At 64.5% G+C, this 14796-nt stretch overlaps 1 protein-coding gene and 1 non-coding gene across 5 annotated transcripts; both read left to right on the top strand.

Annotated features, from left to right (window-relative positions):
• Positions 1-766: 766 nt before the first annotated feature.
• On the top strand, positions 767-13287 carry FURIN (furin, paired basic amino acid cleaving enzyme). Of its 4 annotated transcripts, none has more exons than NM_001396111.1 (16): positions 767-886; positions 3072-3438; positions 6308-6406; positions 6945-7040; positions 7149-7277; positions 7510-7586; positions 7933-8021; positions 8201-8373; positions 9145-9357; positions 9444-9544; positions 9627-9730; positions 9818-9935; positions 10801-10980; positions 11059-11183; positions 11452-11568; positions 11645-13287. In NM_001396111.1, exons 2-16 carry the CDS (start codon positions 3259-3261, stop codon positions 12211-12213), a joined length of 2370 nt encoding a protein of 789 aa, NP_001383040.1. In that variant the 5' UTR covers positions 767-886; positions 3072-3258; the 3' UTR covers positions 12214-13287. The 4 variants fall into 4 exon arrangements, with proteins under 4 accessions (NP_001383040.1, NP_001383041.1, NP_990046.1 ...); NM_001396112.1 differs by lacking the exon at positions 767-886 and adding an exon at positions 1410-1489; NM_204715.2 differs by lacking the exon at positions 767-886 and adding an exon at positions 1594-1647.
• On the top strand, positions 6889-6945 carry MIR12218 (microRNA mir-12218). The gene has a single exon (NR_161971.1). It is a non-coding gene; the product is annotated as a microRNA mir-12218 (primary transcript).
• Positions 13288-14796: the final 1509 nt, after the last annotated feature.

The raw sequence follows: 14796 nt of genomic DNA, 5'->3' as shown, positions 1-14796 counted from the left end.
CCAGCAGCTATATTGGAGGTTGTGCAATCTGTAACCAGAAATCCAATCATTGACCTTATTTTTCCACGAAAGTAGGTTTCTATTGATTGCTGTGCGTAGTTCAGTGGGGGAAGCCATGGGACACTGCGTGGCATGGGACATCACGGGGCACACGTTGCTGTGCCACCCATTGCTGGCAAACCCCGGGGCATGCTGAGGCCTCCAAATCCAGGCCACTGAAATGGGGAAATGTTCAAGAGGAGGGTCTGTGCTCCTCACAGGTGCTGGCCCTGCAGGTGTGTGGTGTTATTTTTGGCAGGAGGAGCGGCCATGCACATCCAAAACCAACAGCTTGTGCAAGAGAGAGGTACTTCCCGCTCCCCTGCCCCAGAGCGCTGAGATAAGGCGGTGGGACAAGAGGCCTTTGTTGGCTCCACTCCCATGTGACACGAGGGCCGCGTGTGTGGTTTCATCCCCACCGGGCTGCAGCCAGGGCTCCTCAGCACGGCTCTGAAGCAAAGCCACGGGACAAGGCTGGGGCAGGCCGTGGGGGCTGCAGGACAGGCGGCTGCGTGGGGCCTCCTCTCCCTGTCAGGTGTGGGGTGGATGCGGGGAGCACTGCACAGTGGCAGCAGGGCACAGCGGTCACCCGGCCCCCACTCCTGGTGCTGAGCTGTACACCGGAGCTGCCCTGCACCATTAACCCGGTTTAGTGAAGAAAGCGACCCTGTGCCAGATTTTCTGGGCTGTTCTGAGCATCACAGTTACCAAGGTGACTGCTTCCTGTGCGATTGCCACTGCTCCGCGATGCGATCGGGGTATGTCGGTGACTTCCTCCTCTGTCAGGAGATATAAGGGCTGCTCCTATCGGGCGCCTGCAGAGCCCTCTGCAGCTGGGAGCATCCAGGTCAGTCCGGGGCCACTGCTTTCTGCTCTGGCGCTGCCTTTGGCACTGCTCCTGGAACGCCGTGGCGTGCACGGGGGGCTGCAGTGTGGGGCTGGGAGCGCAGCCGGGACACCGCAGCCTCTCCCCCGGCTGGAAGGGCCTCTCCTGGAAGCAGACCCTGCTGGAGGGTTCTTCTGGCGGCCGGACTCTTCCAGCCTCAATGATGCCGCGGTGCTTTCTGGTCCTTTCCAACCGAACCCCGCGACTCCTCGCTCTGCGCTCGGGCAGCGCTCCCCGCGGGATCCCGGCCGGCACGAGGCGGCTCCGCTCCCGGGCTCCGTCCGGCCGCTGCCCGCGGACACCCGCGGCCCCGGGAGGCCGTCGGCGGGTCCGAGCCCCGGCCTCGCGCCGGAGCCAGCCGGGCCGCACGCGGGGCCGGGCCCGGGGCCGGCAGCGCCGGTGCCGTGGCGGGGCGGGCGGGGCGGGCGGCGGTGACGGCATCCGGCGGCGCCCGGCGGAGCGGCGGCCGTGCCGCGCCGCGCCGTGCCGTGCCGGGCCGGGCCGGGTGCGCCGTGGCGGCCGAGCCGAGCGGGGCCGAGCGGGCGGCGCTGACAGCTGCGCGAGGTAAACAAGCGGCCCCGCCGCCCGCCCCGGCCGCCCCTGCCTGGGCCGGGCCCGGCTCCGGGGCGGGCGCTCGGGGTTGCCCCGCGCCGTGACGCGGCGCCACCGACAGAAGGGCCCGGGCCGCCGGCGGGACGGGAGAGCGAGGCGCCGCCGCCGCGGTAAGGGCCGGGGGCGGCCGGGCCGGGTCTGACAGCTCCGGGCGGGGGGCGCTCGGGGGCGGCGGGAGGAGGGGGAGGTGCCGCCGCCCCCGGGAGCCCCTCGGGCGGGCGCCGCCGCCTCCACCCCGCCCCGCGCCGCCCCCGCCGCCCGCGGGGCGAGATCCGCCCGGCCGGGTCCCGCCGCTCCGCTCCGCAGCCCCGCGGGGGGCGCTCCGGGCCCGAGGCCGCGTCGCCGTTCGTTGCCCCGGGACGGACGGAGCGCTGCGGGTACGGGGCTGCGGGCTGCGGGCAGAGCTCCGGGCGGGGAGAGCCGTCCCGCCGCCCTTCCCCGTGGAGCGGTGGCCGCGGGGCGCAGCGCCGGAGGGCTGTCCGGTGCGCGGTGTGCGGCTCGGGGCGGGGAGGGACGCCGGCACGCGGGGTCCCCTCGGGCCGTGCCGCCGCTGCTCTCCGGCCGCTGTTCGCCTCCCCCGGGGCTCGGCGAGCGCTGCCCTCTGCGGGCTGTGCTTTAGGCCGTGGCGCAGCCCCGGACCGCGGCTCCTGCCTGGCATCGGGCTGCCGGGCTGCTCTGGGCGCCTTCGTGGGCTGCCGAGGGGCTCCGCGCTGTGCTGCAGCTTGGCACGCTCTGCCTGCGGCCCCCGGCACTGCCCGGCCCCTCGCTCTCGCTCTGACTGCTCTAGAGACCTCTCTGCACCCCAGGTAGCTCCTGGTTGCACGGTGCTGCCGGAGGTGATAGCGCTCCTTTTTCCCGGTCCCTCTGCCTGTTTCCTCCCTGTTTTGGAGATGAGTCACACCGGTGTCACCATGTTCTGCTCCTGGGGAAGGGCAGAGCTGTGGATGGTGATAGGCAACGCAGCATTGTTGGCCAGATTGTTGCCTGCTAGCAGGCTACTGGGCCTGGGGCACTGCGAGCTGAGGGCAAGGGCTGCTGCTTCTCCTCCTTCTGCTGTCCTGTTTTCCTCACTGCAGCTGGTGTGTTTCTGTCTGGGAGCCGCATGTGTTCCCACGGCCACGGAACCTTCCCGCTGTGCCTGGAGGTCCCTCTGTTCCGGCATGTTGGGGTGGGGGCTGCAGCTGCTCCCCCTCCAGGAGCTGGTGCTCAGGTCCTCATCACAGCACCTGGAGCACCTCCTTGTGCCTCCTGCCATGAGGCCGGTGGGGCTCACCTGGCAGCTCCCCGCCCCGTTCCCTGTCCGTGCTAGGTGGCGGCAGGAAACACGGGCTCTATTTCCTCCCCTCTTTCTGTGCCCATCTCCCTCTCTGCCTTCCATGGCTGTAAGCTTAGAGCATAAGTACACATTGGGCAATAAGTGAGGTAAACAGCAGCTCTGTGCCGCTGTGGAGCCTTCCCGGTAGCCCTGGAACCGTGGGCCGCAGCAGCTCTGGCGGAGCCCTGTCCTGTTCTGACCCCCCCCCCTCTCCCACAGGCCGAGCTGCCGTCGCGGTGCTCTGTGTCTGCTGCCGCCCTCCTGCCGCCGTCACGGCCCCGTCCCCATGGTCTGTTGGGCTGCGCAGAGGCCAGCGGGGCAGAGCGGGGCCCGGTGTGCCGCAGGGCGCTGACGTGGGAGCCGCCGCCTGGACCTCGTGCTCTGGTAGAAGACCCCCGATACTCTGATGGATCTGAGGCCCTGCTCACTGCTCCTGCTCTGGACTCTGGTGGTTGCCCTCGCTCTCCTGGCCCGAGAGGTGTTGGCCCAGCGCATTTACACCAACACCTGGGCTGTGCTCGTCCCCGCTGGGCCGCTGGAGGCCAACCGGCTGGCCAGGAAGCATGGATTCCTTAACCTGGGCCCGGTGAGTCCCTTGCTCCCCTTTTGTCGTGGCAGTGGTGTTCCCCGTCACTCTGCTGCAGTCCAGGCAGGGGACAGCACGGCATAGCGTGTGCTGTGTGTGGGAGGTGGAAGGGGGAAAAGCCCATCCCAGATTGGGAGTGCTGAGGTTGCTGCACGTTGCTGAAGGTGAGAGGTGCCTGAGCGCAGCGCAGCCCCCGGGCTTCACTGGGGCAGAGGGTCTGACAGCATTGCATGTCCTTGGCCCTTGTGCTGCCCTTCAGCAGTCCTGTGTCAGCAGGTCCCACCACACTCAGCTTTCTCTGCCGTCAGCCACTGTGGGAATGGGGCTGTCAGTGCCATCCCTGCAGCTGGGTGGGCAGTGCCTGGGGAGTGTGGGACTGTGTTCGTCGTGGTCCTGGCTGTTCCCCAGGGCTCGGCTCTTCAGACTCCATGGCTGAGCTCTGCGGAGCTGTGGGCAGGACATACAACCCTGTTGTGTGTCACGTGCCATTCTCATTGGCCAGGCCCTCTGGAGCCGTTGGGCTGGAGGGAGCTAGGTGCTGCTGCATGGAGACCGGGGTGAGCCCCGGGGCCAGGTCGGACTGGTGGTAGCTGTGGGGTTGGCGCAAACAGTGGGACTGGCAGCTGGCGGATCAGAGCCTGTGTGGTTCTGCTGGCACCATGTGGTACGGTGTGGATGCTGGGGTGAACACTGCGGCCCTGGCACGCAGAACCCACTCTCCCAAGGCCAGGCACTTGGCTGGGCCACGCTGGCTCCGGCAGGAAGGAAGCGAGGGGTGAAATCCCAGAGGAAGTTGCACAACTTGTGGCTGCGGTGTCAGGACCTTGCTGGGAGCCAGCTGCTGGGAGTGTGGGAGGACGACCGCCATGGCAGCTGGCCATGACTCGTCCTGCCACCCGAACGTGGGCCTGGCATGGCTGTGGGTGCAGTTTGTTCAGGGAGCTCGCAGTCCTTCTGTGCATGGTGGGAGGAAGCGTGCCGTGTCGAGCTTTTCCAGAGGGGATCTGGGTTCATTCTGGTGGGCCAGGTCCCACCGAGACCCCTCAGAGTGGGACATAGGGCCGAGCTGCCTTCGACCTCCTGGTTCCCAGCCTGCCTAGCGCTGAGCTGCGGTGGAGCAGACGCGCAGCAGAGCCCACAGCGGAGCCCCTGCAGGGAGATGTGGGCTCAGCTGAGCTGGAGGTGCGGGTCTGGGAACATCTCTGCTGCCCTGGAGCCCATCCTGATGTCTGTGCTGCGGGATGGGGCTGGGAGCTGGCGGAGGTGTCTGAGTGGTCACACTGTGCTCCCCAGAAGTTGTTCCTGAGGTGCTGGTGCAGCGGGACAGGACGCGGGTGGGAGGAGCAGGCTCTGATGGCTGTGCCCCAGGGAGAGGCCTGGATCTGTGTCTGGGAGGACCCTGCCCTCCCTGGGTGCTTGGGCACTGCCCTCAGGGATGTGCTGTCCTGCTGTGCCCCAGCCCCACCTCTGCCCGCAGAGCTGGGGTGGGTGGCGGCCGTGGGACTGTGGTCCCCTGGGCCAGCAGGGACGGAGGAGCCGAGAATGGACCGCAATCTGTGGGTGTGTGCTTGGGGCCAGTGGCCTTGCAGAGGACCAAATGGACAGTGTCTGTGGGATGTGGGGCAGAGGCAAGGAATGTTCGTGGACAGCATGGGGTGAGCTGTGCAAGTCGGTGCTGCTCACACAGGATCAGCAATGACATGTGGCACATGGAGCAGTGGGGGTGCATGGGGCTGGGGGCAGCGCCATCCTTGCTGAGGACAGGGACTGTGGGGATTAGGATGGCAGTGCGTGGGCTGCCAGCTCCTGACTGTCACCGCAGCGCCTGTGCAGACCTAATCCAGCCGAGTGACCGGGCAGAGCCAAGCTCTCCTTTCAGAACAATCGGGGCTCTGTTCATGCCTGTGGAGGGGTGAGGGCGTTGGGAGCCAGCCTGGCACAGGGGTGTCTCACCCCAGATGTGCGGGGTGAGGGATTCCCCACCCTGGGCAGGGCCTTGTCTTGCTGCCTAGGACTCCAGGCGGGAGTGGGGGGGTGGGTTGAACGTGCCCCTCCACAGGTGCCAGGGTGTATTCCTGCACCCTGAAGAGCACTGAGAGGCTTTGGGATGAAGTGTGGCACTTGGGGTTTGCTGCCTTGGGATTATGGGTGTCTCTTAGCCACACAAGGCATCGTTCCTACCACTGCCTGGCTCAGGCTAGCTGCGTGCTGGCAAGGATGATGACACACATCTGCAGAGGTCTGATAAGCTCTTGGGGCTGTCCTTAAAGGTAACCAAGCTGCTGTGCTGCAGCCTGGGGTGCTCGGAGGGAGGATCATCCTCTCCCCTCAGCCCTCAGTAGTCTGGTCGGCGGGGTTATGCCCTGGCTGCTGGCAGGTGGGTGAAAGCATAGCCCCTCTCCCCCACATTGCCTGCAGGACATGCAGGAAGGGGTGAGGACATGGCAGGACTGGAGAGGGCTTCAGGTTTAAAAATAACCAGTGGGGAGGTTGGAAGGCATCCTGGGCCAGCTGGGGCCATGCCAGTGGCCATGTAGCTGCCCTGAGCCTAAGCCACGCTCTTACAACTCGGGGCTGAGCTGGGACTGCATTGCATGGCTCCATAGCTGGCAGTGCCTGTCCTGGGTGGGACAACTGTGTGACCCTTCACCCCAGGACAGATACACAGATTAGGAACCAGAGCTTCCTGGGTGCTCAGAGAGTGCCCTGTCTTAGGCAAACGTAAGGAAGAACTGAGGCTCAGCTCCCCTTGCCCTGGCTGCAGTTTGGTTGGACTGTTGGAGACCTACTGGCATTTGGGGCTGAGCGTGCCAGTGGGGGATGGGGAAGCTGGACACTCATATCCATCCTGTTCCTTCTTCTGCTCCAGATTTTCGGTGACTATTACCACTTCCAGCACCGCGGCGTGGTGAAGCGCTCCCTTTCACCCCACCAGCCCTGGCACAGCCGTTTGGCACGGGAGCCACAGGTAGGTGGGAGGGTCTGCCTGTAGCACCCTTCACCCAGCACGAGGGTGCAGAATGGGGTGAGCTGCCTCGATGCTGTGCATTCAGAGACCATGGGGAGCCAGGGAGCCTGGCACGTGGCCAGCAAGGGCAGAGGGATGCAGAGCCAGCATTGCTGCCTGCAGGCTGCTGTGGGCATGGGGCAGTCATGGCCCCCTGGAGGGCTTTCCATCCCCTTCCCTGGGGCTCCCAGTGTGGCTTTGTGGCAGGATGGAAGCCATCCCCATACTCTGGCTGCAGCCCAGCAGCCAGACACGCACACAGTCTGCCCGCCCTGGGTGCAACAGGGCGTGCGGTGTGGTGGCTGCCAGGTGCTCGGTGCTCTGCCTTGTGTGCTCCGCTGGAGCAGAGCCGGTGTCAACGAGACTGAGAGCAGGGGAGGCCGGGAGGGCCGTGGGCTGTTGACTGGTTGGAGTGCTGCAGCACTGGAGCTGTTGGCTGCTTTCTGGGCACAAAGAGGGCAGTGGGAGCAGGGAGAGCCTCATGCCCTCTCTGTGCCAGGTGCACTGGCTTGAGCAGCAGGTGGCGAAGCGCAGGACCAAGCGAGACATTTTCATGGAGCCCACAGACCCGAAGTTCCCGCAGCAGTGGTACCTGGTGAGTGTGGAATGAGGGGTGTGGAGGTGGCTTCTACTCTTGGCTGTGATGCCCATCACAGCACCAGCAGTTGGGCATGGCTGACAGTGTCAGGACTTCCTTCTGCAGTACAACACAAACCAGCGGGACCTGAACGTGCGTCAGGCCTGGGAGCAGGGTTACACGGGCAAGGGCATTGTGGTTTCCATCCTGGATGATGGCATTGAGAAGAACCACCCTGACCTGGAGGCTAACTACGTAAGTGTGGGGCAATCCCTGGGTGGTGCACAGGAGTCTGTGCAGGACTGGTGCCTGCACTGCAACCCCAGAGCTGCATGGTGCAGGTGCAGCGTTCGTGCCTGCCTTGGGGGCACACAGGGGACAGCAACAGGGGCGAGTCAGAAGCCTGCTCGCTGACTCAGCCCAGCACTGGGGAGGTGGGACTTGCTGGCCAAGGCAGGCACTTCTGACTGCCAGGTCTGCCTTCCAGGATCCAGGGGCAAGCTTTGATGTCAATGACCAGGACCCAGACCCACAGCCCCGTTACACACAGATGAATGACAACAGGTGAGGGTGGCAGAGCCCAGGTATAGCCAGTTCTCAGTGGGCAGCACTGGCCCTTGTGGATTTCAAGAGGGTGTGGGGGTGATGCCCCATGCAGAACCCCCCCTCATTTTCTGACACCGGTAATGTCCTTTGGGGCTACCCAGAGCTAACGCAGAGTGTGCTGTGACCCTCCCCAGAGCAGGGCAGACACAGCTCTGCAGTGTCCATCTCTGTGGGTTGGGCTTTGTCAGCCGCCCCATTTGGGGGAACGGAGATGGTGTGGGTGCCAACCCCACCGTCTGCAGCTGGTGTTCAGCACTGTGCTCCTCAATGCCCACCTGAGTGCTTGGTTCTGTTCTAACTGCAGGCATGGCACTCGATGCGCTGGGGAAGTCGCTGCCGTAGCAAACAATGGGATCTGTGGCGTTGGCGTGGCTTACAATGCCCGGATTGGAGGTGGGTGCCACCCTGTCATGCATCAGGAGCGGAGCCTGCAGCAGGTGTCTGCTGCCTTGGTGTTGCTGCCAGGGCAGCCTGTGACAGTCTGCAGCTCCAGCAGCACAGAGAGCTCTCGCTGGAGGCACCTCTGCCCCGTGGAGCGTGGCCACCCGTGATGTCTGCTCTCTGGCCCTTAGGTGTGCGCATGCTGGATGGGGAGGTGACGGATGCTGTGGAGGCCCATTCCCTGGGTCTCAATCCCAACCACATCCACATCTACAGCGCCAGCTGGGGCCCTGAGGACGATGGCAAGACGGTCGATGGCCCAGCCCGGCTGGCAGAGGAGGCCTTCTTCCGAGGGGTCAGCCAGGTGAGCATTGGTTTCCTGGGGCCAGCTGAGCTCCTGCTGCTTCCCCAGGCCTCCTGTGTTGTCACAGCCTTCCTGCAGTGAGCTGTCTCCTGGCTCATCTCTGGGATCAGGCTCTGTTGGTTTTTCTGGTTCTTCCTGCACTACGGCTCTGAGTCAGGTCCCCTCCTGCTCAGGGTGCTCCTCTCACTGGAGCCGCCCTGTTCTCTGTGCTCTGAAAACTCACGTGAAGTGGGGCAGTCCCTCCCTGGAGCCCCGCTGGGCCCTGCCTGGCTCTGTGCCACTCACCTCAGCCCTGCCACCACCTGTCCTTCCCCACTGACCCCAGCTGTGAGCTCAGCCTCAGCATGGCTGCGGTGCAGCCCTGTGCTGCATTTTGCCTGGGATTCCCCACATGAAAATGTGGGCACGCTGCTGGCAGATCCCCACATGGTGCCAGCTCTGCCCCACACACTGAGCAGAGCCATGGCGCTCAGTAACACCCTGCAGGGCTGCCGTGGGGCTGCTGGGAGTTGTGCACAACCCTGCAGCCAGCCTGGGTGATTTCTGGGCAGAGAAGGACATCTGTTCTTGGAAAAAACAATTCTGCAGTGCCTCTGCCACCGGTGCCATCCAGGGCAGCTCCTGTGGCCGCTGTGTCCACATCCTGCTGCATCGGCTGGGAGCGCTGTGTCTTTCACTGGGTCCCAGCTGCCTGCCATGCCCTGTGGTGCTTGGTGTGCCATGAGCTGCATGCTGCACGGGCACCGGTGCTCACTCTGCCTTTGTTGTCAGGGACGCGGGGGGCTGGGCTCCATCTTCGTCTGGGCATCTGGAAACGGGGGCCGTGAACACGACAGCTGCAACTGTGATGGTTACACCAACAGCATCTACACACTGTCCATCAGCAGCACCACGCAGTATGGCAACGTACCCTGGTACAGCGAGGCCTGCTCCTCCACCCTCGCCACCACCTACAGTAGTGGCAACCAGAATGAGAAGCAGATCGTGAGTGCCCCGAGGGGCTGTGGGGTCGGGGTGCACGGGATGGACTGGGGGACGTGGCACCACCTTAACGGGTCCTTTCCTTGCAGGTGACAACTGACCTGAGACAGAAGTGCACCGAATCGCACACGGGGACATCGGCTTCAGCGCCTCTCGCTGCTGGGATCATTGCTCTTGCCCTGGAGGCAAAGTAAGGCTGGGCGTGGAGCGGGGCCAGGCTGGGGGCTGCGGGGTGCCTCATGCTGGAACCTAAGCCTCGCGTGTCCCCGCAGCAAGAACCTAACCTGGAGGGACATGCAGCACCTGGTGGTGCAGACCTCGAAGCCGGCGCACCTCAATGCCAATGACTGGGTCACCAACGGCGTTGGCCGCAAAGGTACTGGGGGGCAGGGGCTGGGTGCCCACAGCAGCCCTGGGGTTCAGGAGCCCTCAGGGTGCAGCACTGACCCCTCTGTCCCCACAGTCAGCCACTCCTACGGCTATGGCCTGCTGGACGCCGGGGCCATGGTAAGCCTGGCCAGGAACTGGATCACAGTGGGACCTCAGAGGAAATGTGTCATCGACGTCCTCACGGAGCCTAAGTAAGGGCTGGTGAGCCCAGGCAGGCACTGGCATCTGCCCCATGTGCGGCCCTGTGCAGGAGCCTAGAGGCACTTGGCACCGGGCAGGGAACGGGAGGGTGCTGGGCTCTGCTGCTGGGTAGGGCTGGGGAGTACAGAACTGCTCTGGATACCAACCGCTACAGCCGGGCTGGGCAGGGTGCAGCCGGGAGGCTTCTGGGCTGGGACGCTGCGGTTTTGGGAGCAGCTAGTGCGAGTCATCACCAGACAGAGGGGCTTTCAGGGGTCAGACAGAAGCTCCTTTTACTCCTGCTTGGCCACCGCTGCAGCACAGCATCTGCCGAGTCCCGTCTGCAGCCAGGGTGGTGCCAGGCCTGGGGGGCAGGCCCCGGGCTGGGGGAGGCTAGGCCCTGTCTGTGCTGCTGCTCTGCCCTGCTCCCCTGGGCCTGGGTCCTGTGGGCAGGCGCCAGCCCCATCCCTGCCCACCCCCCTTCCGTGTGGCCGTGTCCTGTGCCAGCAGCAGGGCTGGTGAGCTGCGGGCCATGGCGGGCCGTGCTTGTCCATCCCTGGCCACGCTGCGCAGGGGTGGAGCTGGCCCCTGGCTGCTGAAGAAAGGCCCCATTCACAGCTGGCACAGAGTGCAATTCAACGCGTGCTCAGCAGAGCAAAACCCTCCTTGCTCCTGGTTTCCTGGGAGTTGGGATGTGCTGCTTGGTCGCCTGCTCCCTGCCCCGTTCTGGCGGTGGAGAGAGGCTGTCAGCAGCCCTGGGATTATCTCCAGCTCCACCACTTGGTGTGGAGCTGGAGAGCAGCTGGGAGCTCCTGGGGGCACGTGAAGCCCCGTGCTCTGCCGCAGCCTCACTGGGTTCACTTTGTTCCTTGGCAGGGACATCGGGAAGCGCCTGGAGGTGCGACGGAAGGTTGATGCCTGCCTGGGGAAGGCCAACTACATCAGCCGGCTGGAGCACGCGCAGGCCCGGCTGACACTGTCCTACAACCGGCGGGGCGACCTGGCCATCCACCTCGTCAGCCCCATGGGCACCCGCTCTACCCTCCTGGCTGCCAGGTCGGTGCCTGGGCAATGGGATGGCAGCTGGCAGCGGCTGCCCGGCTGTGTCACCCACACCGTCTCCTCTCTCCCCAGGCCCCATGACTACTCGGCTGATGGCTTCAATGACTGGGCCTTCATGACGACACACTCGTGGGATGAGGACCCCTCTGGGGAGTGGCTGCTGGAGATTGAGAACACTAGTGATGCCAATAACTACGGTAGGGCTGCTGTCACCGCCTTGATGCGGCAATGGGAGCAGTGCCTGCGCCCTGCTGGCACCTGGTGCTGTTCAGTGACCAGGCTGGGGAGGGGACAGCTGCTATGGCTTGGGGGGGCTCTGAGGTGGCCTTTTCCCCACAACCCTGTCTGTGCTTGTTCATGGAGGTGTCCCCGTGGCCCCCGTGCAGCCTGTGGTGGTGTTGGTGCCCACCCTCCCTGTAGGAGGTCCACGGGTGCACTGCTGGTGCTCACTCCATGTTGTTCCAGGCACACTGACCAAGTTCACGCTGGTGCTGTACGGGACGGCCACTGACCCCCCTGGGCTCTCCAATCAGCTGGAGAGCAGTGGCTGCAAGACCTTGACCCCCAGCCAGACCTGCGTGGGTGAGTGCAGGCTCCCATGGGAGGGTGGGCGTGCAGATGATGCCCCCGGCCCCGTGCTGACCCATCTCTCCTGCAGTCTGCGAAGAGGGATACTACCTGCACCAGAAGAGCTGCCTGAAGCGCTGCCCCCCTGGCTTCGCACCTGGAGTGCAGAACACACACTACAACCTGGAGAACAGCATGGAGCCCATCGCACCCCAGCTCTGCCTGCCCTGCCACCCCTCCTGCGCCACCTGCACGGGGCCCGGCCCCAATCAGTGCCTGACCTGCCCCGCACACTCCCACTTCAGCAGCTTGGACCTCTCCTGCTCCCACCAGACGCAGAGCAGCCGTGCGTCCCCCGCCCTGGTGGAGGGCGAGGGGCAGTCTGAGGCCCCTCCTCCAGCCAACCCGCTCGTCCTCATCGCCAGCCTCAGCTGCGTTCTCATTGTCGTCATCTTCATCACCGTCTTCCTGGTGCTGCAAGTGCGCTCCGGGTTCAGCCTGCGGGGCGTGAAGGTCTACGCCCTGGACAGCGGCATCATCTCCTACAAGGGGCTGCCCTCCGACATCTGGCAGGAGGAGGGCCCTTCGGAGTCGGACATTGAGGAGTGCGAAGTGCACAATGAGAGGACTGCCTTCATCAGAGACCAAAGTGCCCTTTGATGAGCCCTCTGCCCCTCCCTCCTCCTCCTGGCACCGCGGGGCAGGGGCAGATGAGGCCGAGGGGCCTGGACTCTGCTCCCGTCCCCCTCCGCGGCATTCTGGGCTCCCCACTGCTGGTACCGTCCTCAGCCCTGTGCTGTCCCCGTCCCGGACCATCTCTCACAGCCTCGTGTCCATGCTGTGCCCTGTGCTGGTGTGTGGCCAGACCCTGGTGCTGGCTTTGTGCTGGCAGCTGCGTTCCTTCCCCTGGGCCGGCGGTTGCTGGGGGCCACACGTGGCTGCGGGGATGGGGGCCGGGCGCCCTTGTTGGTGTTGCCCTGACTGGGCTACCTGAGGCTCCCCGCCGCCTCCCCAGGGCCTGTCTGCCTCCACCCGTGCCCTTCAACAGCAATAATGGCCAGGCCTCAGCCCCCTACCTCCTTGCCCGCTGCTGCCTGTCCCACCACAGCCACCTGCAGCGCGGATCGGAGCCCAGTGATGGAGGGTGTGGGCATAGCAACGCCTTCCCCTGCGCCCAAGGCTGTGCCCTCAGTGTAGGGAGGGCCCCCTGCTCAGCAGCAGCCCCTGTTCTGCCCCGGGCAGGGCTGCGGCACTGCTGGGTCTGTTGGGCAGCCCTGGTGCCCGCTGCGCCCGGCTCTGCCTGCACCCTGCCAGGGCCAGGCAGAGCCTGCTGTGCTGGCAGCCCCAGCCCCACCGCCCCAGCCCCGATGTGCCTTTCCCCCACTTGGTGACAATCCGTTCTGCTCCCCCCCAGAGCCCCCGGCACCCCCCCGCCCTCAACCCACTCCCTGCATGGTGGGGGTCGGTGCCACCCGCCCCTTTGCCGTCCACCGCCGCTGCACACCGGGCCGTGGCACGGGCTCCTGCCTGCCCCATGCCAACCCCGGCCCATGAACGGAGCTGCTGGCAGGGGGCCACAGGACTATTTTTCTATAATAACTTTTTGGTGCACAGTAATTTTTTCTTGTAATTTAATCAGCCGGGAGCTGCCTCCTGAGCCCGTTTTTAATTTAATGGATGTGGATATAACGCTAGAGAGACTGAGTTATTAAATGTTCAGAACTATGCAAACCAGCTCCGCTGCCTGTGCTGTGTGTCCTGCTGCCCTGAGGTTGTGGGGGACCCTGGGCAGGGCTGAGACCACCCCAGCCACCCCTCCCAGAGGCGAGGAGCCCCCCAGAGCTGGGGGCTGAAGGTGTGTTGGCACCCAGGCAGCAGTCATCCCACTCACCTGAGTGATGGGAAGCAGCTGCTGCTCATAAACCCGTGGTGAGGGGAGCTAATTTTGGCTGCAGCGAGGTGGGGCAGCAGGCTGCAGAGCTCACACTGCAACAACGTGCCCAGTGCAGCCCCTTCAGCTGCAGCACGATGCCCAGGCACAGCGCAGGGTGAACAGCCAGGTGTCCCCGGCCCTGTTTCCACTATGGATGGGCTGCAGGCTGTGGGCAGAGCCAGACCCAACCTCACTGAGTCCCTGGCCCCAGGGCGAGCCCTGAGCTGCGTCCCTCACATGCTTGCATGGAGGCAGCTCCTTTCTGCAGAGCCCCTTGTGCCGTCCTGGCCACAGCATCTTCCTGTGGTCACGAGCGGTTCTCTGTTGTGTGCACATGGCTGCAGGAGCTGCTGCCATGGCTCCCCCCTCTCTCTCCTGCCTGGAGCTGCACTGCAGCCACGCACCCACTGCCATCAACTGAGGTTGCACAGGGCTGAGCTGGTGGCTCCGGGCAGGAGCCAAAGGGCACTGCATGTGGGATGTGGCCATTGGCTGTGCAGTGCCCATGCAGCCCCATGCAGCACAGCAGCACTGAGCTCTGCTGTGAAAGAGGGGATGAAGGATGTGAAACTGGGTGAGCTGCAAGGCAGCCCGCAGTGACCTTCCTGCTGCAGGCAGTGGTGGGGGCTGCTGGAGAGCAGGGCTGTCTGCAGTCATGGTCACGGATAGGGCCCTGCAGCACAGCCATCCTCACAGACATGGCACAGTCAGACCCCAGCCCCGTGGAGCTCAGTTCCCAGTGCCAGCCCCATGCCAGCAGGAGCAGCCTGCTCTGCACAGGAGAAGCCAAGCAATGCCAGGCTGGGATAAGCTGTGAGCTGGCACAGCACTCGCTGAACGTGTGTGAATGCTGCAGATGTCCAAGGAGCAAGTGGTGCACGTGGACACTGCTGTACGACCAGCAGCTCAGAAAATAAAACTATTCCAGGATGGGCTCTGGGGTCAGGCAGTGGTGGCTGGAGGCAGGTTAGCGTGTGCCATTGCACAGAGCATCTGCAGTGCTGCTGCTCTGACCATGAAATGTGCTGTGAGAAAGGCTGTTTCCAGGGTGACCAGCACAAACGGCGCCCAGGAGCTCCAGCAGTATGGTTTGCCATGCTGTGCTGTGCCATGCTGTGCTGTGGTGTGTTACGATGTTGTTGTCTTCCTTGGTGTGAGCACCGAGGCATTGCTCAACCGTGGGAAGGCAAATCAGGAACTTCCTTACAAAGTGGAAGCAGCTTACTTGTATCTTGCAGGTAACCACAGCATCACTTTGGGACTGCCTGGCAGAGGAGGAGGTTCCAATGAGGCTGCTGGGCTGAGCTGCA

This window comes from Gallus gallus, chromosome 10 (genome assembly GCF_016699485.2).
Source record: "Gallus gallus isolate bGalGal1 chromosome 10, bGalGal1.mat.broiler.GRCg7b, whole genome shotgun sequence".
NCBI lineage: Eukaryota > Metazoa > Chordata > Aves > Galliformes > Phasianidae > Gallus > Gallus gallus.
The sequence above is the reverse complement of the archived record's forward strand: the minus strand, read 5'-3'. Positions and strand labels throughout refer to the sequence as shown.